At 53.2% G+C, this 21,632-nt stretch overlaps 1 protein-coding gene and 1 long non-coding RNA gene across 5 annotated transcripts in view; one reads left to right on the top strand and one right to left on the bottom strand.

The window, feature by feature from the left end:
• Positions 1-36: 36 nt before the first annotated feature.
• SUSD3 (sushi domain containing 3) lies at positions 37-18,119 on the bottom strand. Of its 4 annotated transcripts, none has more exons than XM_031447169.2 (5): positions 17,967-18,119; positions 6,575-6,763; positions 5,420-5,567; positions 4,433-4,582; positions 37-726 (listed from the first exon to the last, which is right to left on the bottom strand). In XM_031447169.2, the coding sequence occupies exons 1-5, from the start codon at positions 18,052-18,054 to the stop codon at positions 531-533; spliced, it is 771 nt and encodes a 256-aa protein (XP_031303029.1). In that variant the 5' UTR covers positions 18,055-18,119; the 3' UTR covers positions 37-530. The 4 variants fall into 4 exon arrangements, with proteins under 4 accessions (XP_031303029.1, XP_064346145.1, XP_064346146.1 ...); XM_064490075.1 differs by lacking the exon at positions 17,967-18,119 and adding an exon at positions 17,726-17,844; XM_064490076.1 differs by lacking the exon at positions 17,967-18,119 and adding an exon at positions 8,850-8,870.
• Positions 18,120-21,632, top strand: part of LOC105084671 (uncharacterized) — a 23,977-nt gene continuing 20,464 nt past the window's right edge. Inside the window, exon 1 of the long non-coding RNA XR_836724.3 lies at positions 18,120-18,335. This is a non-coding gene — a long non-coding RNA (uncharacterized LOC105084671). The remainder of the gene's footprint in view (positions 18,336-21,632) is intronic.

Raw genomic sequence — 21,632 nt, 5'->3', positions numbered from 1 at the left:
GTTTTGTTACACAGTGATTGAAAAGTGAGGCAGTGATTTTTACCTTTGCTATTTTTCAAAGAATGTTTATTTCACACCCCTTACCGCAACTTTACAGTTAATGGATGCAGCACCCAGCTGGCTCCCTGCTGGCAGGCAGCACGTCCGATGGGGGAAGATACAAGGCAGCCAGCTGCAGTTGTGGAGAAGTCTGCTGCCATCTTTCGACTCTGTTATGCAAAACTAGATATGCTTAAAAAGTCCCCCAGTCTTTTTAAGGGAGCCTGGCTTGAGGGAGGCTGCAGCTGGTTCTGTGAACCTCAGCAGTGGTTTCAAGGAAGCCTACCTACAAAAACTGCTACAGCTGGGCTCCCCTGGGACAGGACACCCCAGCGAGGGTCCCCAGATCAATGCCCTGAGGGATCCCTAAACCTGGAAGTTGATTTCACTGACCAGTCTTGAGCTGGACACAGGTCGCGATGCAGGCGGCCGGCTGGTGGGGTTGGCCCGGCCTTCCCAGTGCGGAAGGTGGGCGCTGGCCTCCGCCTTAGTCACCCTGGGACATAGGCTGCAGGCTGTCTGAGCATTCTCACAGTCGGCCTGGAGGCAGGCAGGCTCTGCCCTGGCATCGCTGTATGCACCATCACCTGGGTGTGGGATGAGCTGGTGGGGCCACTGGGTGCCCAGGGGTCCTTGTCCATGCCTCGGGCCATGCTGGCCAGCTCTCTGGTGCCCTCGCCAAGGTCTCTGCAAGGAGAGGAGATGTGAGCTCGGGGAAGACTGGGGACCCTGTTTAATCCCAACTCTGCCCCTATGCTAAGTACCCAGGCCCCAGCCTTCAGTGGGCCTGGGATAGACTGCTGCCCTGAGGTTGGGGACCCCATTTCCTCCTGCTCGAGCTGCCATGCACCCAAGGAGTCCCCTCCATCAGTGTCCCTCCCTGGGCCTCAGGCCCCTCACTTATATGAGAAGGGTGACCCGAGGAACAGCACACCCACCTTCCAAGGGTGGGAAGGGGCTTCCTGGGGCTTTGTAGAGAAAGGAAGTTTTTTAAGAATGTGCATAAAACTTTGGGGACCAGGATGTCCTACGTAAAGAAGGGACACAGGGCCCCAGGAACATTCTGGAAGACACCTTCACTCTTGCCAGGCTCTTCTCTGGCAGTCTGGGACCAGATCCCCCAACTTCTATCTCTTCAGTTCCCTTGTGGCCTTCCCTACCCTCCAAACGACAAACCAACCCCTTCTCCAGGTTGAGCAGACCCTGGCCCCACCCTTGTCCACTTGGCCCCACTCCCACCTCCCACTCACACTGGCCTCTGCTCCCTGAGGCTGCCTGGCTTTTCCCTCTCCCTGAGATGCCATCTCTATCCTTCCCCTGCAACACAGGCTTTCCCAGTCTATTCACTTCAGACATCACCTCTTCCGGGAAGCCTTCCCGGATCTCTGTTCCCACCTGCATTTAATTCTCAGAAAAGCTCTAGGAAGCAGTAGAAACTAAGAAGTTATCTGTTGGTTTGGTGAATAAGTGAATGAATTGATTAATTAATTACTGGAATGGAAAGTCAGCTTAGTGAGCATGTGTGTGGATTTTGAAGCCAGACAGCCTGAGTTTAAACCTAACTTCATGCTTAGTAGTTACGTCTGATTCCAGACAAGTTTCTTAAAATGGGATAAAATAGTGCCCACTCCTAAGATTAGAACAGGCAATACTTGGAAGAGCTTAAAACAGTGCCTGGCACAATGTGTGTGCTGGGAAGCGCTTATGAAATAAAAGTAAGGTCAGAGGGCAAACCTCACCCTACTGAAGATGATTTCACCACCCATCAGTGGGAGAACCAGGGCATCTGGGACTTGCCTCGGATGGCACATCCTAAGAGGCAGCAACTCCTTCCCCTATCCCACTGGGGCTTTTCCCAACTGAGACACAAGACAATGTGACTGACACAGGTCTATACTGGGGAGGGGGTACCACAGGGCAGGGAGCGATGGAGAAGCCCTGAAACCTGCCAAGGAAATATGACTGTATGAATAGGAGATGCACTAGCAAGACAACTCCAACATAACTGAAACAAAAAGGAAGGCACTTGCGGCCAGCCGACAGGTAGGGATCTCTTCCCCAGTGTACACAGAGCTCCCAGTGTTTATGAGAAAACACACCAGCAAGCGATTCAGCAGAGCAAATGGAAAATGGCTAAAACCAGCAATGCAACTGGTAAGCAAAGATATGGAGAAAACATCCTTTCTCAACGTTACTCTTAAGAAATGCCGATGAAAACCACCTATGTAACTCACACCAGCTGAGTAAGCAGGTGGAAAACGAATCGCTAAACACTCAGCGAAGGTACGTGATGGTACAGCTGTAAAAACGGCTCAGCTAATGCCGGGTTCCTGGAGAAAGAACTTGGTAATAAAAATACTTGGTCTATTTGGCCTAGACAGTCTGTTCCTAGGATCGCCCCAAAATGTCATCTCGAGAAAGAAAAACAGCTCTAGACATACTCAAACCTGAGCATAGTAGTTGAACTATTTGGAGCAAAGCTCTGGGGACCTCGGACTACCATGGCAACATGACAACATGTCAGGTTAGGTGGGAAGGGTGCAAGGGGGCATGTCCATTGGCCACAATTGCCATGACGTAAGCCTACTTGTGTTCAAAGCTCAAGGGAAGGAGGCCGAGACTCAACTCCTTCTTGCAGGCCTGGCCATTCCAGGAGGCAGCCAGACCCAGCGTGATGAGTGTGGACATGGGACCAGACAGACCCTGGCCAAGACTGCACAGGCCGCCACCTCCTTCGCCTGTTTCCTCCCGTGTGCAACAGGGTCAAGAGTGAAATTAACTACAACTGGTGCTCACTGAGCCTGCGCTCCCAGCCCAGCCAAGGTTACTGACTCACAACTCAACAGGGCCAGGAGGTGAGCACTGCCATGATCATCACCGCACAAACAAGGAAACCGAGGCATGAACAGTCATCACACAGTGAGGCCGTCAGGCTTGGGGCAAATGCTTGGCTCCCGGGGAGCTTCCTGTGGGGAGGGGCTGAGGAAATGGGCAGACTGCATCTGCGATGCTGGCTGTCCACTCCGCTCCCTGGAGGGGCAGTCGATCCCAGCGTAGGGCAGAGAAAGCACTAAATGGGCTGAAACATCTTGTGCGAGAAAGGACGCACTCGGAGAACAGAGGGCACGAGCAGGAGGCAGCAGAGCAGGGCTCCCACCAAGGATGGACTGGAGCCCACAGGAAACATGCGTCCACGTGATACAGGGGGATGGTGACCACTGAGGGTGTCAGGTGGGGACAGGAGACCCATTACACTATTCTGCTTCTGTATATTTGTGGAATTTCCCCATAATAAAGTTTTATAAAAGAATACTCATGAGTTCATAGTTGATACAAAGACAACAACAAAATGAAAAGGAAAGGAAGAAAAAAACAGAGCTCATCCTCATTCCTCACAGAAAAACTAACAGAATCACAACAGAATTAAAATCATTATTCTGTAACCCCCAGGGCGCAAACTGGTTCTGGCTGGATCATCCCAGGATGCTAAAGTCAGAGGTCACAGGGGGAGCAGAGCAACCCTTAGCAGAGGCCCTTCTTCGTCACCTGACGTGGGCTCCTCTCAGCCAAGAGGGCCCAGTCCTCGCGTCTGCAAGGGGACAGCGTGACCCGCCTCTATAATTCACACCAGCACCACCCACGGGGCACCTGCACCAGAAATGCTGCCCAAATGCAGTCATGCGGGAACACCAGAGTCCAGAACACAGTGTCTGTAGGAGATGACTGGTCTGGAACCTGCAAAAGGCAATGCCACCAAAGACAAATAGTCACCCCATTTAAGGAGCCCAGAGACCAGGCAGCCGCGTGATCTTGGGTCAGGGATGCTCACTCAAAGCTAGAAACAACACTGGGAAATGTTCTATCTGTAGTCCATCTTCAGCCAAGATTAGACTCCTTGAGTCAAAAAAAGGTACATAAGGGAACGTCCTTGTATTGGTTCAGAAAAAAGTGCTTGTGTGTGTGTGTGTGTGTGTGTGTGTGCGCGCGCGCGCACGTGCGTGTGTGTTGAAAGAGAGAGACAAGGAGAGAAGAGACTGAGAGACAGAGGAACCGGGAGGGAAATACCAGGGGACAGCAAGTTGACAGAGCAGTGGAACCCTGCTGGGTCCTGGAGAAGGGAAATACTCGTGCCTGGAAGCTTCCTTCTCTGGTCATGGGGAGACAAGACATGGGGTGGAGGGGCAGCCCTACGCACTAGGGTGCAGGGTCAGGCATGGATGCAACAAGAACCCCCAGCCCCTGTCTTAGGGATGGGAGTTGAGGCCCTGGAGAGCCTGGGCTCCCAGTATTTGGGGACAGTGAGGGTCTAGGTTCTCTGGCCCAGTGTCCTGACCAAGCCAGGGCCCCCGCCCTCGAGGCTGCTCCCTTGCCCCCTCGCCCTGCCCATGCCCACGTGGTGAAGCTGTGGTTGTCATGCGCCTGGATGGGCTGGATCCTGGGCTCCCCGCCGACGCCACTGCTGTTGAGGCCCTTGAGGCCGAGGTAGGCGGCCTGCACAGTCTCCAAGTCCTCGCCTCTCAGCTGGAGCCACAGCTGGGCTGCCCTAAGGGGAGACGGGGAGAAAGATATTCAGGTGTCCGCGTGTCCGGGACACTGCATGCAAGTCTCTGTAAGGCCAACAGTCAGTATTTGAGGGCCACACGGTTCCCGTCGCAGCTTCTCAGCTCTGCTGCTGTTGGGGGAAAGCAGTCGTGGACGAGGAGTAAGTGCCAGGAAAACTCTCCTCACAAAGACAGGCTGTGTGGACAGTTCCAGAGATGAATCGAGCTGAGGGGGGCACGACATTGTGGATGTAACTAATGCCCCTGAGCTGTGCATTTAAAGATGGGCACAAGGTCCTGGGTTCAATCCCCGGTACCTCCTCAATAAATAAATAAACCTAATTACCTCCTGTCCCCTCCCTCCAAAAAATAAGTAAATTTTTAAAAATGGTAACTTTTACGTTGTAAATATTTTACCACAATTTAAAACATATAGAATAGAATAGAATAGAATAGAATAGAATAGAATAAAATAAAATAAAATAAAATAAAGTAAAATAAAATAAAATAAAAGGACACGTTTCAGGGAGGAAAAGTAGAGGCAGGCGGGACTCCCACTGCAGGCCATAGTTAACCATCAAGTAGCCAGCCGCGCATGCGCACGGACAACAGCCTGAAACCACCCCCACCACACCCACACCCACACCCACACCTGCAGCACGTCTTAGGAAAGACCATGAGAGTGCGCCATGTGCCCTCCACGGCCTCAGTGCTCTGCGGACAGCAAGATGCGAAGCCCCCAGCAGCCCCGCTCCCTGACCGCCCCCCCTCCCCCCGCCGCCCAGGAGGCCAGGAGTGGCCGCAGCAGGTGCCCCACAGCTGTGCCGGGGCCCCTGTACCTGTCGGATTGCCGCTGCTTACTCCTCTTCACGCATTTCATGAGGCAGCAGGTGAGGAAGCCCACGGACATGAGCAGGATGATGGCGCAGCTGACGATGGAGGAGATCACGGCCACCTTGAAGCCGAAGGTCTCGTAGGGCGGCACAGCTGTGAGGGAGACACGGCTAGCTCACCCAGACCCGTGGGCCAGCCCGCCCTTGGCAAGCCCTGTTCCGTGGGGGAGGCTGGGAGGTGCTGGCAGCTGAGGTGAAGGTCTGTGCAAACTGGTGTAAGGGAGGGACTATCAGGTAAGCCTGCCACCCCACAAAAAGGGGTGTTTGAGCAGGGTTTTGGAGGGTGTTCAGGAATTTTTGGTGGCACACTGGGGGAAGCTCTGACAGGGAGTTCAGTGGTGGTCCCCCTGGGTCTCACCCACTGCAGCCTGGGCCCGAGACCAGAGGACAGCAGACAATCCACCATGGTCTGTTTTTACAATGCTCTGAGCTGGCAAAACCCTTCTGGGGCCTATGTACTGTCACAGGTCAGTTCCCAGGAAGGAACAAAAGCCATGAAAATGCCAGTTTTGGGGTCAAAACAAAGGGCCTTTGGCACATATCAGCTGTGTGCCAAATGCTGAGAACTAATTCTACCAGGTTCTAAAGGATGTGCTGGGTGTTCGCCTTCAACACCTTGTATAACAAATCCAACTAGAAAACCATCTCCTCCCTGAGACTGGGGCGCTATGGCCAGGCACATCCTAGCCTTTGGTATCCCCAGTTCTAGAATTCTTAGTGCATAGAATTTCCCATTAAGGTTTGCCTCGTGCCATGTACAAAAGAAAGAATGAATAAATGAATGAATGAACATAGTTTTCTGCTTAACAGATAAAGTGCTAGTTCAGACAGCACAAGGAACCTCTTGCAGATGACAGACCAAGTCGCTGGCAAAGCTAGAACCTGGAGCAGCTGCTAGGACGTGAGTCTATACTGCTAACGTGGAGCCCTGAGGGACCACCAGCACCGGAAGCAGGACCCTACACAGAAACCCGACTGAGACTTGGCACCCATGACACCTTCTCCATGGACACTCATGTCATCCATGTGACAAGATCAGCAACCCCCACCCCAACCAGGGGCCACTGCTGAGCCGGGGGCAGCTCGGGGAGTGGGCCTCACTCTTGCACATGGGGGTTCCCGAAGACCACTGAGCGACGCTCCCCTTCCAGGCACAGGTGAGGAGGCCTGACCCCACCATCTGGTGGCCTGAGGGGCAGTGGAACACAATGACAGTCCCCACTGAAGTGCCGTCTCCACGAAGCACTTGGAAGGTGCCCTGCGGGGGTGGCTGCACTTGTACACACAGGCCTAGGAGAGAAAAGAGGAGAGACAGCATGAAGACCCCACCCTTCAGGGCAGGGGCTGGGCAGGAGCCCTCACCTGGGACAGGCAACACTGCCCCTGTGACCACGCGATGCTCTGGAGAATGTCACACAGCTACCCAGGCAACTGGGAGTGGTGTCCATATGGCCAGTGGCCTGGACCCAAAAGTGGAGCTGATCCCTACTTTAAGTGAACTCTGGATGTTCTGAAGACCATGCGATTGATAAAATACACATCTGAGCACAACAAAAGCAAAAAGACAATTATTACCCAAGTGTGGCTCCAAAGGCAGAATCGGGGGGGGGGGGGGAGGAGGCAGAGAGATCTACAGATGTGATTTCATGGGAAGTAAAAAAACAAAAACTTTTGTTACTCCCTCCCTAATAATTGAAAAACAAACAAATTCAGGTGAAAAAAATTAGGAAAAGATATTTGGAAAACATAGGACAAAGGTCCAACACCCTTAATTTATAAAGGGGTTTTACATATCAATAAAAGCTGAACATCCAAGTAAAGCAGAGTATGGATGAATGTGTGAACAAGCAAATCACGAGATACAAGTAGCCAGCAGACATGAAAAAATGCTCGCCCTCACGGTAACTGAAGACATGCTAATTCAAGTGGGAGCTCATCTTTCATTCCTCCACTTGGCAGAAAGGAAAAGCAAAAAGACCACGTGTGAAGTTACTAAGGGGCCAGGAGCGACTCCCCTGATGGTGGCGCAGATCCAAACCTTTCTGTGCAGTTTGGTAAAGTGCATTAAGAGATTTCTGTTGTGCATACATCTGAGAATTTAGCCAACGGAAATAGGTATCTGCCGGCAGGATTTCTACACCAGGATGTTTGTTTCCGAGCTGTGCCGAATAGTTAGAAGCTGGAAACCACCTCCATCTCCAGCTGTGGGGATCAGTGCCGTTAATCAAAGCACATCTGACGCAAAGGCCGGCAATGCTGTCCCCAAGTGTGACAATGATGTCCTTATACAAAGACACAGAGGGGCACTCAGATAAAGTGGCGATCACAAGTGGTTTTATACAGTAGTAACTGTGACAACAGCTGGCACATATATAGAATTTACTGTGCGCTGGACACTGTTCCAAACACAACAGCTCATCAATCCACAAAGCACTTTCTGAGGGAGAACCATGATTTCCCCCTTTTGACAGGAGAGCAAACTGAGGCACAGGGTGGTTAAGTCACTTCCTGAAGTCACCCAGCAGCTATGTTGTAGGGCAGAGATTCGGAACCAGGCCAGGAGGCTCTGGGCCTACTTTCTCAACACACACGTGTGATACACAACGTGCCCGTCGTGTCTGGCTCCCCGTGCTCAGCACAGTGACAGGAGAGGTGCCCTGCTGCGTGTGTCGGCAGCTGTCCGTGCTTCCGGTGGAGCTGAGTCCTGCTGTATGAATGGCCCTGCTGGCTTCCCTGTTCCCTGCTGATGGGCATGTGAGTTGTCTCCGGTGTTCAGAATACAGAATGAAGCTACTTCCAATGCTCTGGAGCATGCCTCCCGGTGCCTGAGTGCAAGAGGCTCTTCCTTCTGCTTTTCTGGAAATTTCTGGTTTTGTGCACTGTGTACAACATAGAATGGCCAGTCGCAGACAACAGGGAGACTGGTTGTGGTGCTTGTCTGGCCTGTGCCTGGGGCAGTACTGACCAGAGGCAGCATCCGTGCCCAACTCCCTCCACAGAGACAGGGTCCTAGCTGGGAGCAATGGTGGGGGCTGGGACAGAGGCCAGCACTGCCCAGGCTGAGGACCCCTTTATTCCACACCACCCAAGACAGCCTTCCCCCTGCCCGCCATGCAATGCCTCCAGCCAGGACCTTGCCCCGGGCACCACACACACATGTCCTGCGGCCACTCGGCCTGCCGCACCCAGCTTAGCTCCTGCACTGGCCAACCTGCTCATCACTTGACCGCCTCCATTCTAACTTTGACGTTAGCCACCAGGCCCTCTACCCTTTACTTGCTCCAGCCCCAAAACTTGGAACCTGCCTGGACTCTTTTTCTCAATCCACAACCAATTCCCCAACAAACCCTGTAGGTTCTGTTTTCAAAATACATACCCAGGACACCTGCAGAGGGCTGGAGAGCCCTCCAAAATCTTCATCCGCCTGGAAGCAGCCACATGGAATGCATAGTACCCCACTCACATAGGCTGTGGGCACAGAGCACGCCTAGGACTGCCCAAGGACAGTGGCTGTCACTCGGAGGGCCACAAGTGCACTCACGTGCCCCGAGATAGCACCTCACACGTTTGTGCATAACCAGCCCCATCCAGAGTGGAAACCGAGGCTCACAGAGGGCAAGGCACAACCACACGGCCGCACTGGCTCTGCCCCGCTTAGGGTTAGGGTGTTAAGGTGGCAGAGCCAGGCTTCAGCCTCAGTCCTGCACTCTGTCCTCAGGGAGGCCAAGGTTGCCTAAGACCCTCTCTGTGGGCAGGGACAGCGAGGGACAGTGTTTGGCTGTGGGTGGCCAAGCTGCATTTAGTCCACCCCCTAGCTCTGCCCCCAGGGAGAACCTAGGGGGGCCTCACCAGGCTGAAATGCTGGGTAAGGGAAGCGTGAGCCTGGGGCCCTTGTGGTTTGTGCACTTAGCAGGGAGGGGGGCACTGACTTCTGGATCAGCACAAACAACAGTGAGCACCTAACGGCTGCTCCACAGAGTTACAGCCATGAGGAAGGCCGTCCATCTCCACCTCACAGACGGGGAAACTCAAGCACAGCAAGCTGGATGACATGCTGGGGTGGCAGGGGTGGAGCTGTGCTGGGCCGTGGCCGCCATGTGAACTGCACGTCTGGGAGGGTTCGGGCCTCCCAGTCCCCAGACGTCCATCATTAGTGTCACATTAACAACAGCAATGAAGGTCTGATAGAATCTTCTGGTCAAGAAGGGGCCCGATTCCTGACCTTGTGCAGCACTCAGCCATCCGCAGAGGACGGCAGGGAAGAAATCATTATTATCCTCATTTTAACACGAAGAACCAAGCCTAGAGAGGTGGCTGACCTGCCCAGCACCCACAGCTAGAGTGGGCACCCAGAGACAGGACTGAGGCAGGGCTTAAGATACCTCACTTAACAGCAGAATGAGGGAGTGTGGGTATTTGCAACATACATGTAACAGAGCATCTTTCCTACATAAACAGCACTTACATATTAATAAGACATGATAAAAATCATAGGAGAAAAAAATGGTAAGTTAGGAAAGGAAAAAAAAATGGCCTCAAATCAGGGGGCAGAGCAATTAATTAAGAAAATTAAACGGTATCTGCATTAGAAAGGAAGAAGCAAAACTTCTCTATTACATGACACGATCTTACATCTAGAAAATCCCTAAGCATCTGCTAAAAATCGATGGGAACTAATAAAGGAGTCCAGCAAGGTTGCAGGATACAAGATAAACACACAAAGAACCCCACTGTATTTCAGTACAGTGGCAATGAGCAGACTGAAAATGCAATTAAGAAAACAATTCCATTCACAAAAGCATCAAAAAGAATACATTATTTAGGAATACATCTAACAAAAGAAGTGCAAAACTTCAGCTCTGAAAACTACAAAGCATTGTTGAGAGGAATTAAAGAAGACCTAAATAAATGGAAATCCTTCACTCGCTCATGGGGAAGAAGACTTAACACAGTTAAGACGGCAATAGTCCAATTTTGCTCATGTACAGGTTCAACGTGACCCCTATCAGGGTCCCAGCTGCCACCTTTGCAGAAATTCACAAGCTGATCCTAAAATTCATAAGGAAACGCCAAAGACCCAGAATAGCCCAACAGAATAGAAAACAACCTTGAAAAAGAAGAATAAAGTTGGAGGACTCATACTTCCCTATTTCAAAATTTACCACAAATCTACAGTGATCAAAACAGAACAGTACTGGCATAAAAGGCAGACATATAGGCCAATGCAAGAGCTGAGAGTCCAGGAATAAACGTATATTTACAGTCAATTGATTTTCGACAAGGGTGCCAATATAATTCAGTGGGAATGGTTTTTCAACAATTGGCGCTGGGATAATATCTACATGCAAAAGAAGAAAGTTGGATCTCTCCTCACATCATATACAATAATTAACCTAAAATGAATCAAAGACCTCAATATAAGACATAAAACTCTTAGAAGAAAACATAGGGGTAAATCTTTCTGACCTTGGATTAGGCAATGATTCCTCAATGATACCAAGAAGAACAACAAAAGAAACAGAGAACCTGGGCTTCATTAAAATGAAAAAAATTTATGCTTCAACAGATACTATCAAGACAGTGAAAAGACAGCCTGTGGAGTGAGAGTAAATATTTGCACCATCTATCTGATAAGAGACTGTATTCAGTAATGTATAAATTATTATAATGAATTATAAAAAGACAACTCAATTTATAAACAGGTAAAAGATATGAACAGACATTTTTCTAAAGAGATACACCAATGGCCACCAACAAGCACATGAAAAGATGCTCAACATCATTAGCTTCAGGGGAATACAAATCAAATCCTTAGGGAGGCACGCCGCATCTACCGTGAAAATCACACATGAAATAGACGGGTGATAACGGGTGTACCAAGAACGAGGAGAAACTGGTGCCCTCACACACCGCAGCTGAGAAGTGTAAACGGGGCAGGTGCTTTGCAGTTTCTTCGACAGTTACACAGAGTATGTATATGCATACATAAGATGCCGCGATGCCCCTCCAAGCAGCATACCGAAGGAAAAGGAAAACACATCCATGTGAAAACTTGTACACAAATGTTCACAGCAGCATTATTCATTATAGCCAAAAAGCAGAACCTACCTAGGTGTCCATCAACTGACGAATGGATAAAGAAAATGTGGTCCATCAATGCAGTGGAATATCATCCGGAAGTAAAAAGGAATGAAGCACTGACACATTCTACAAGGTGGATGAACTTTCAAAAAATTATGCTCAGTGCATGAAGCCAGTCACAAGAACCCAGATATTGTATGAAATGTCTAGGACAGGCAAATCCATAGAGACAGAAATAGGTCAGCGGCTATCTGAGGCTGGGGGGAGAGGGGGTTGGGAGGTAACTTCTAAGGGCTGGGGGCTTTCCTTTTGGGGTGATGAAAATGTCCTAAAATTGACTGTGGCGATGGCTGCACATATCTGTGAATGTACTGAAAGCCATCAAGCTGTACACCTTAAATGTACAATTTGACTGTGTGAATTATGTGGCACATGAGTTGTATCTCAATAAAGCTGTTAGAAAAATTCAGCGGAAATATTTATGTCAATCAAAGAAATGCAAATTTGCAGCCTAAGATATACTTTTGGTTTCTTAGCTTGGTCAAGATGAAAAAGACCAGCCCACCAGGTTGGTGAGGGTGTGCGGGAAGGGATCCATAACCCCTGCGACAGAGGGCACAGCAGGGAGGACCTGGGAGGCTGTCCCACCCTGCAGCAGGGGACAGGCAGGTGCTTGCAGGCAGGAAGGAGTGGGGAGCCCCAGGGAGGCAGGGTGAGGAGGACACAGCACCTACCCTGTGCCCTCAGTCTGGACATTTCCTGACTACCCTCACTGGCCATGGGTCACCCAGTACTTAGCGGGTGGTACAGTGGGATGTCACTCTGACTCCAGAGTACGGCCCTTCATTAATCACCAAGCTCTGTCTCCACAGGCACCAAACCAGGAATGAATGAATGAATGAACACATGCATGCATGAATACAAGAATGAATAAATGAACGACCTAACAGCTGAGGGCTATGACCAGCACTCCCCCAGGAAGAACCTCTTTTCTTTTTCAGGATCCGTGGACTTGGACACGTGCTATCCTCCAGCCCGGGAAGTGGACTGGGGCTTTTGAACCGGGTAGCTGCAGCAGGGCAGCCATGGGCTGGCCACGTGGCCCCCTCCCCAGGGCCACTGGGCAGCCAGCACTTCCCAGTCCCCAATTTAGAGCTGTGACTTCTCTATTCTTCTGTGGCCAAGCACCTTCTTTCTGCCCAGCCCCATGTGACCCTCAGGGAAGGGAGGCCCCTGTGGTGGGAGATCGGCAAAGGATAAGAGCTTTGGGGGTTTGTGGCTGCTGGCCCAGCACCCGCACCAGCGCCTGGGGAATGAAAGGCGGAAGGGAGAAACTTGTATTCATCCTTTAAAGATACAAGTAGAACTTCATCAAAAAAAGTCAGATGCCTTGAAGGATGGACAAAGAGATGCGATGAAGCAGGCCTAGTGAAATGTTAAGGGTAGGCTAGAGCTGGGGGAGAGGGGGTTATACATTCTTTCAACTCTGTGGTATGTTTGGAAAGATTTTAAATGTGGGGAGAAAGGCTCAAGCACCCCTGCTGAATTTAACTGACTGCCTGATGGGCCCCGGCTGGCCTGCCAGGCCCCATGGGTGGCTGCCCAGCTCCGTACCCAGGGCCCAGCCCAGACCCTGCATTACTAGCTCCGATGGCCCTGGCGTGGGGAGTCACAGACGGGAGCAGAGGCTCCAGGAACCGAGGCAGCAGGCCAGCCCTGCAGCCATACGTGTCTGGGTATAAGCCACACTTACCAGCTGGGTGACCAGGTCACCCATCCAGCCCTGTGACCCACCTGTAAACTCTGCAGTGAGCAGGACAGGGCGGGGGCTGACAGATGACGTGCAGCCCCCGCCCTAGCCGCGGCCCCAGCGAGGAAACCACTACTGTCGTGGGGAGAGGGCCTGGCTGTCAACAGCCACATCCTGTGCTGTTGCTGGGTTCCGCTGCAGCGAGGGTGCCCGTCCTGAGACAGCACTGAAGGCCGTTTCACCATCCAAGAATGTCACACATCTTAAAGGGCAGAAGTAACCTCTCCCCCTAAGATGCCCAGAGCCTGTCCTGCCTCCCGGAGCCTCATCACGGTGGGAGGGGGAGGGGTGTCCCACAGAAAGGGACCGGGCCTGACCTACAGATGCCCCCACGGTGGGCGTCAAACTGAAGACTTAAGAGAAAGGTACAAGAGAACTTGGAGCGCAGGCCCAGTGAGAACGCCGTTGCCCCATAACCATGCAGGCTGCGGGCTGTGGGTGGAAGGGGCCCCCAAGAGACTCAGAATGGGGGGCCTTAAATGCAATTGTGGCATCCCTCCCCAGACCTGTGGCCTTACATTCTGCATTGCCCGCCAGCCGATACAGGGGTCTCGTGCCCATCAGAGGTAGGGAGCCCCTTCTCCCAGCCTAAGTGTGTTGTTTGAATGTGTCTTTTTTGTTTTCTTTTTTTTTTTTTTTTGAATGGGTCTTCTTTCAAAAATGAAAATGAAAGGTCTGAGGAAATAACTCTGGTAAGGGAGGGTAAGGGGAGGAGGAGCCTTGCCCATGGCCCCCCTGCAGTGAGTACCTCACAGAACCTTCCCCTACCTGGGAGGCGGGGAGCTCAACCTCCAGTGATCCCAGAGCCCGGCTGGGCTCAAAGGCGAAGGGAGAGAAGCCAGGTGGGCCTGCTCTGCTAGGAACACCCCCCCCACAGCCCCCATCCAGGGGTCTGACCCTGCTGCATCACCTCCCAGCCTCAGGTCCTGGACCTGGTCCTCATCTTGCTCAGACTCAATTCCCCAACATGCAGATCAGGATGAGCTGCCCCCCAGGCTCACAGGAGGAGTGGGATCACCTGGTGGAGACCTTAAAGCCATGATGGGAACTCAGGAACACCCCCTAAGAGGAGCCCCCCACCCCAAGTCCACAACACCCAGGACACCTCTACCTGCCACCCATTCCCCTGCCCCACCCACCCCCCCAACTCCAATATCTCCTGCACCCCTTCTCTGGGCCTGGAAGACCAGCGAACACTTCTCTGGGCTGGGCCCATTTTCCACATGAAGGCTCCATATATATTAACAGGGCCCCCACCAGACCTTTCTACGGGACTGGTGACACGTGCCCCACATGGGGCAGGAAGGTGGACCGGTGCCAGGGGGCTACGAGGGCTTCAGTCTACCCACCTTCCAAGAATAGTCTGAGAAGGCACCAAGGTCTGGCAGGTGGGCCAGCTGGCTCCAGACACCACATTCCCCTACCACTGCAAATTGAGCCTCTGCTCACACTCCTCACTGACCCCTCCGCAGCCTGGGGACCCCCGGACTCCTTAGCCAGCCCCCCAGTAGCCCCTCCCCACACTTGGTGTCTAAGAAGCAAATCCCCCCTTCCCTGCTGAAAACCCGCACAGACACCCAGCTGCCTCTATACCCCTTCCTAGGCCTGGTGCCTGCGGCGGACCACCCCACACCCCCAGCTGTCCTTTGCTTCCAGCCCCGTCCAGCCCTGGTGCCTGACCCCGCCCACTTGCAGCCCCGGTCAGACACTGGATGCTGCGTGTCCCCCAGCCCTCCTTTGGCTGGACCCCTGCACCCCTCGACCTTTGGTGCATTTTTTTCTCTGTACCCTTGATGATGACCCCACCTTTTTAACTATGTACAAATAAATCTCAAAGGAGAGGAAAAACAACAGAAAAAAACAAAGGAAATGGATATGATACAAACAGGATACAAACCAAAAACAGGCTCACTGGACAGTGGAGAGGCAGACCTGCCCATCAGGTGTGCGCCCAACAGCCCCATCACCCCCTCACCCTGGGCAATGCTCCCTCCCACCCCCTAACACACAGAGGGGCGCTCGGCCTGACCTGGACAGCTTGTCCTCCCAGCCCATCCCGCCCCCAGCCTGCCAGGCCAGTGGGGGTGAGAAAAATCCTTGTTTGTTAATCTTTTATCTGGAACCTTGGACCATAGGCCCATTCCTCCCGTCCTCCTTCCTGGAGCCCACATGGCCCCCAAACCCTGACCTCGCTCACGGGGGTAAATAAGTTACCTTTTATGCTGGCCATGGCTCCAAGAAGAGGGCACCCCCCCGACCCCCCAAATCTCTCAGGGGAGGACACTGAGGCTCCAGGGAGCCTCCTTCATCCAGCAGCTCTGCCTGTATCCCTGGGAGGAGACCAGAGCTGGGCCTTAGGGGCACAGAGGCCATGTTTAGATTCCCACCCACACCCTCTGGGCTTTGCTTGCTCCTCCATGAAATGGGCCCAGGCTGGCTGTGTGGCTGGGCTGCAGGGGTGAAGCTAAGGGGATGCCCACAGAGCACGTCCTCACCCACCTGGCAGTCCTGCTGCCCCCTTTTCAGACCCCTCCTTCACAGTCCTTTCAGGGGTATGGAGGGGGGTCGCCTCTGGCCACTGGAACCCTGAGTTCCTCCTCCTGCAGTACCATGCTGCTGGACAATCTCCCCGATCAGGGAGTGCTGGAGCTGCCTGGGAAAGGGGCCTGAGGGCAGTGGGAGGGTGGCCTCCCAGTCAGCCATTCAATAAAGATTTAAGATCTTGCTCTGAGCCAGCCTCCCCCAACCAGCCCTTCCCCGGCTGTGCACGGGAGATGAGGGGAGAATCCTAGGACCCTGTGTCTGTTTGGCTGGACTTTCATACCTCCTCTAGGAACAGCAGACTAAAGTACCCATTTTATAGATTGTAGGTGAAACATCCATCCCATTGCTGTGTTTTAGACAGTGCCAAACTGTCTCCAAAGACCCCCACATCCATCCCTTCACTTCACAGCCCCAAAGGGAGATGTGGGTGCCCATTTCACAGTCCAAGAGACTGGGGCCATGGGGCAGAGGAGTGGAGGAGTCCGAACAACAGCTTTACCCTGGAGCAGAACCACGGCCAGCGTGCGTGCACTGAGCCCTCCCTGGCTCCCCCTAGCCTGTCCACAAGCCTGGGGCAGGTATTCAGTGCCCACCACTTAGCACATGGGGAAACTGAGGCACAGAGATAGAGAGAAGTATCCCAGGTCGGGGGGGGGGCTCCAACCCCAAATTCCTGGGAAGGGCTGAAGGGCTGGGACCCCCAGGGCTCATGTCTGGGAGGAGGCCGAGCCGCAGCCAGTCAGAAGCAGGGCTGAGGCCAAGCTGGGCAGGCCAGGTGGTAGGAACTGGACTCTTGGACCTTCTTTCCCCCAGTAGAGCCCTCTGCAAACAGCCTTTTGTATGCAAACTGGACTCTAAGACCCTCTTTCCCCAGGAGAGTCTTCTGCAAACCGCCTTTTGTATGCAGCCCCTCCCAATTCTTGGCTGACCTTGGGCAAATCCCTCCACCTCTCAGTGGACACTCACCTCCCCAGGCATTACTGCACAACCAGCACAAACAGTCCTCTTCACACACAGGGGCAAAACACGAATTCAGGACTGGGCATCAGGCTGGCCAAGGGAGTCAAAGAAAATAAATCCACCCCACCAGGTCAGGGGCAGGTCTCAGGTCTCAGCTCCCACACCACCAAGCCACAGGCCTCTGCTCTGCGACTTACTTCCCTGGGCCTAGTTTCTCCAATGGAGAGGGAGCCGGCACTCTCCCAGTATGGCAAGTGTCACTGTTTTAAGCATGACTGGTTGCACCCCAGGTGGGATGTGACGTGGCCAGCCTGCTTCCAGGCCCAGCTTGCACCTGTGCAATCCGGCGCCTGGCCTGGGGCACAGGTGTGCAGAGACCCTCAGGCTTAAGGGGCAGGGAGCAGCGTGCAATGAAATGAGCCTCCAAGAACAACTGGGGCACAAGGTCTGGGTTTGGTTGTGTTTCTAAAAGGGTTAGATTTTAGACGCATTCATAGAGCAGAGCAGAGCAGAGCTGACATTCGAACCCAGGGCTTCAGGCGCGTTCCGTAGACCCGAGCTGGGCAGGAAGGTGAACCCCCTACAGAATAAGCTCGAAATCAAACACTCAAGATACCAACCAACCCTCCCCTCCTTCCAGAGACCCTGGAGCCTCAGCCCCAGGCCCGGCTGCCCTGGGACCTCAAGCAGTCGCTCCCCGCTCCCAGGAGCAGTTTCCCCACCTGCGAAGTGGGGCTGGGGAGCTAACCAAGGAACCGGGGCACCTCCCCGCAATGTGAGACCAGTTTCGATTTCCCCACGTCTGCCGCACAGACTTCCCCGCACCGAGGCGGCCCCGATCAGGAAAGGGCGCGCACCTGGCTTGGTGGGAGGCTGGACGCCGCCGCCTGGTTTCTGGCAACTCGCCGCCGCGCTTCGGCTCCGCTGGGGCGCCCGTTGGGCGGAGAGAGAGGGTCGAGGAGTTTCGTCCTCGGGCTGTACGCCTCCCGGCGGCCGTGCGCCACCCCCACCCCCAGGGCTGTGCGCCCTGCCCCTCAGCTTCCCCGTCCGTGAAATGGGCGCAGAGCCCCGCTCGAGGCCTGTGGCCTTGGCCCTCACCTGTGCCGTTCCCGGGGGCGGCCGTGGCGTCCCCCATGCGCCCCCGGGGCCTAGCCTTGCGGCGGAGGGTCACCGCCACCCCGCGCATCCCTGCGCGCTCCGATGCGCTCGCCGGACTGCCGGGCAGGGGCCAGCGGGGGCGGGGCGGCCCGGACACGCCCTCCCAGGACTGGGGGCGGGGCCGGCCCCAGGGGAGCCCAAATCCCCAAGGGGCAAAGCCCGCGGAGCGCTAAGTCTCGCTCCAAGGCCTTGCGCAGGCGTTGCCCTCTGCCTCAGCCCCTCCGACGGCCCGGATCCTCCAGACCAGGTGTTCTCAGTGAGCAGCACGTATGGACCCCATCTGTGTCACTGTGAGTCAGCCCCTCTGTGGTGAGTGTCATGTTGTAAGTCCTCAGTGAGGGACCCCCGGGTCGTAGGGGCAGGATTCAGACCCCCAGGATCCAGCCCGGGGCTCACACGAGCACACCCGGTGAGGGAGACCGGCCCTCTCCTTGCCCTCAGCCTCCTACTCAGTTCCCACTGCAGCAGCCCCCATCTAGGCTCAGCGCTGCGGCCCGCCCCTTCCTCTTCCTAGGACCCCGCCCAGCCCAGGCAACCGCCCAGGGAGCTGTGAGACACCGACGACCCAGCCGTGGTATCTGTGGGCGGCTCTGATCAGGTGACCAGCCTGGCAGAGCCGGGGGAAAGTGAGTGGAGCGTTCCTGGGTGTATCTTGGTCTAATAATGGATCCTTCATGTCCATCTTGGTCTACACTACCTAGTCTAATGGTGGATTCCTGGATCTAACTTGATCTCCACTACCTAGTAAAACGGAGAATCCCTGGGTCCATCTTGGTCTGCACTCATTTAATGATGGATCACTCAGTTTATTCCCCATTAGACTGGGTAGTGGTGACCAAGATAGACATGTGGTTCCATCATCAGAGTAGGAATGCTGACCAAGCTAAATGTTGGTAGAAGCTGATGATACATAAGAGCCCTCCCCTTTCCTGGGTCAGAGTTGTTTCACCCCATAGTATCTAATTCCCATTTTAGGCTTGTCACACATGATGACTTTATTTCCCTTTATATGAGCCAAGCATGTTCGTATCTGGGTACCTTAGGACTACACAAATGTGTAGTCTCAGGGTTCTGGAGGCCAGAAGTCTGAGATCAAGGTGCTGGCAGGGCTGTGCCCCCTCTGAAGGCGCTGGAAAGGGTCTGTTCCAGGCCTCTCCCCAGCTTCTGAATGTTCCTTGGCTTGTGGTAGCATCATTCCAGTTTTCACACAGCTCTTTTGTCCCTTTGTCTGATCCCCCCTTACTTCTTTATCTTGGAAGGGTTCAATATTTGCTTTTATTTTTAATTATAGTCAATTACAGTGTGTCAATTTCTGGTGTACAGCACATGTCCCAGTCACGCATATACATTCATGTATTCGTTTTCATATCTTTTTCATTAAAGGTTATTATAAGATATTGAACATGGTTCCCTGTGCTATACAGAAGAAACTTTTTAAAAATTTATTTTTATATATAGTGGCTAACATGTGTAAATCTCAAACTCCCAAATTTATCCCTTCCCACCACCTTTCCCCAGTAACCATAAGATTGTTTAATTTCCCCTTTTTGTAGGGATGTCAGTCCCATTGGACCACCCTAAAGACCTCTCTTTAATTTGATTGTCTCTATAAAGACCCTGTCTCAAGATAAGATCATGTTCTGAGATACTAGGGGTTAGAACTTAATCACTTGAATTTTGAGGAGGACACAGTCCAGCCTGTAACAGCCCATAACATATCAAGAGGGAGACAGCATGTTTTCTTGGCCATCTGGGGCATGGTTTCATGTTCTGGGTGTTCAAGCATGTGGTGCTGGCCTCCATTTGTGCTATTAGGGAACTGGGGGTGGCCTGTAGGAAACCATACACCCTGTCATGCCTCAGAACACCCACTTGTATCAGAGTCATCTTCAGAAGCAGTGGGAGGCACTGGGCTTGGTTCTGGAGGAAACTCAGCCAGTGTGAACCTTGATCTAGGCCTCCCCATCCACCTTTTCTGGGGCTTCTGGGGAATGGCATGCTCCTGGAGAGCACCAGCAACACGACCACGTGCAGGGAGGGAAACTGAGGCCAGGGAGGGAAGAAGGCCCTCAGCCCACCACAGATGCAGACTGACTGGGCCGCCACCTCGCCCCCCATCCATGTTAGGGATGGCAGTTCTGACAGGCATCCTGTGCCTGAGCCTTAATAGTCTCATCTGAGGAATGAAAAAAATCCTCCCACCCTCCCAAGGTGAGGGAGACTGTGATGTGACTGAGGATAGAGCATCGACTGGGCCACACATTCTCCACCCCACCAGTATTTGGACTTGCTGCCACACCCACATTCCCCCCAGCTCTCCAAGTCCTGGCCTGTCTGGCTGTTATCTCCTTGCCCTCAGGCCTCAGCCACCTCCTCCAGGGAGCCCTCCCTGATGCCCTGCCCAGACAGAGCTGTTCTGTGCCATGTGACTTCAAGGCCTATGAAGCAGAGAGGACATATGGCTCCTCTGGTGGAGGAAATGCGTGGGCAGCTGGAGAAGAGGCAAGGAGAACCCAGCAGACACCTGAGGAACTGATCCAAGCCTTGGCCTCTCTGCATTTGGTGGTCCAGGCCTCACCCCATTACCTGCTCCCCATCTCACTTTGCAGCTAGGAGCACATAGTATACTCAAGCAAACATTTGTTGAACGAATGAACTGGCAGGAAGGAACCAGAGAGGCTGGTGAAGGGAGAGGGGTCTGAAAGCTCTGGGTCTCAGTGTTCCACTCTGTAAAATTGGCTTACATGCAAGCTGCCAGAGATTTTGAGGGGATGATGATGATCTGGCCTGAGGGTCTCCTCTTCCCTCAGGGCTTAGGTGGAGTATTGGCTGTCCCAGAGAGCCTTCCTCAGCCTGACTTGCTGGACACAGGGACCACAGGGCGTGGTAGCCTGAGGGGTACGGTGCATAAGCCTGTTTGGAGGTAGGGGTGTTTATTGATGTGTTTTCCTCAAATCGGATAATAACTGTAGAAATGTAGAACTGTAGAACTGATAATAACTGTAGAAAAACAAATGCTTGTTTTTCTTTAAATGTTCTGCACTTTTGCTCCCACTCAATAGAAAAATGAGATTTTTGTCCTTAAAATCTCTCATAACCAACCAAATCCAGAAAGTTCCATCGCAAAATGAGAGTCAAGGAAGTAAGATAGTCTCATGGACTTTGCCTCTTTTTTTTAAAATTACCCTTTTTAATTAAGAGCTATTATTTTTAAAAGTAATCTAAACTTGTAGCTCCAATGAGCTGGGTATTTCAGGAGAGAAGAATTTTCCCAAAAATGTTTTCTGCCAGGCTGTTTGGCATCCTTCGCGCACACCGGTCCTCTGTCTGCTCCACAGGAAGGCAAGAGCCAGTCCCCTTCTATAGGGGAGCCCTTGCCTGGAGCCCACTCCCCGTCAGGGCCCAGGCTCTGACTGCTGGGCTGTCCCCCCTGGCCTTAGGCCTGCACAGGCGAGTCTTTCCTTGGCTTTCCGGAGGGAGACAGGTGAGTCACCCCAGGTGACATCAAGCCGCCACCCACATGTTCACAGTGATGGCTGGGAGACGGGCAGCAAGGCACCTGGGAGGGGGCAGGCCCACAGGCTGTGCACCTTCCCAGGGTGGATG

The sequence above is a fragment of the Camelus dromedarius genome, chromosome 10 (assembly GCF_036321535.1).
Source record: "Camelus dromedarius isolate mCamDro1 chromosome 10, mCamDro1.pat, whole genome shotgun sequence".
NCBI lineage: Eukaryota > Metazoa > Chordata > Mammalia > Artiodactyla > Camelidae > Camelus > Camelus dromedarius.
Note: the sequence above shows the minus strand (reverse complement) of the source record. Positions and strands in the feature narration are given on the sequence as shown.

Bases quoted from the DNA above. Each gene is read 5' to 3' on its own strand.
- SUSD3 (XM_031447169.2), bottom strand. From the start codon at position 18,054: ATGCGCGGGGTGGCGGTGACCCTCCGCCGCAAGGCTAGGCCCCGGGGG. The intron at 5,568-6,574 runs GTGAGGCCCACT...TCTCCCTCACAG, and splicing joins GGGAACCCCCATGTGCAAGA to CTGTGCCGCCCTACGAGACC. The intron at 727-4,432 runs GTGGGCATGGGC...CTCTCCTTGCAG, and splicing joins GACAACCACAGCTTCACCAC to AGACCTTGGCGAGGGCACCA.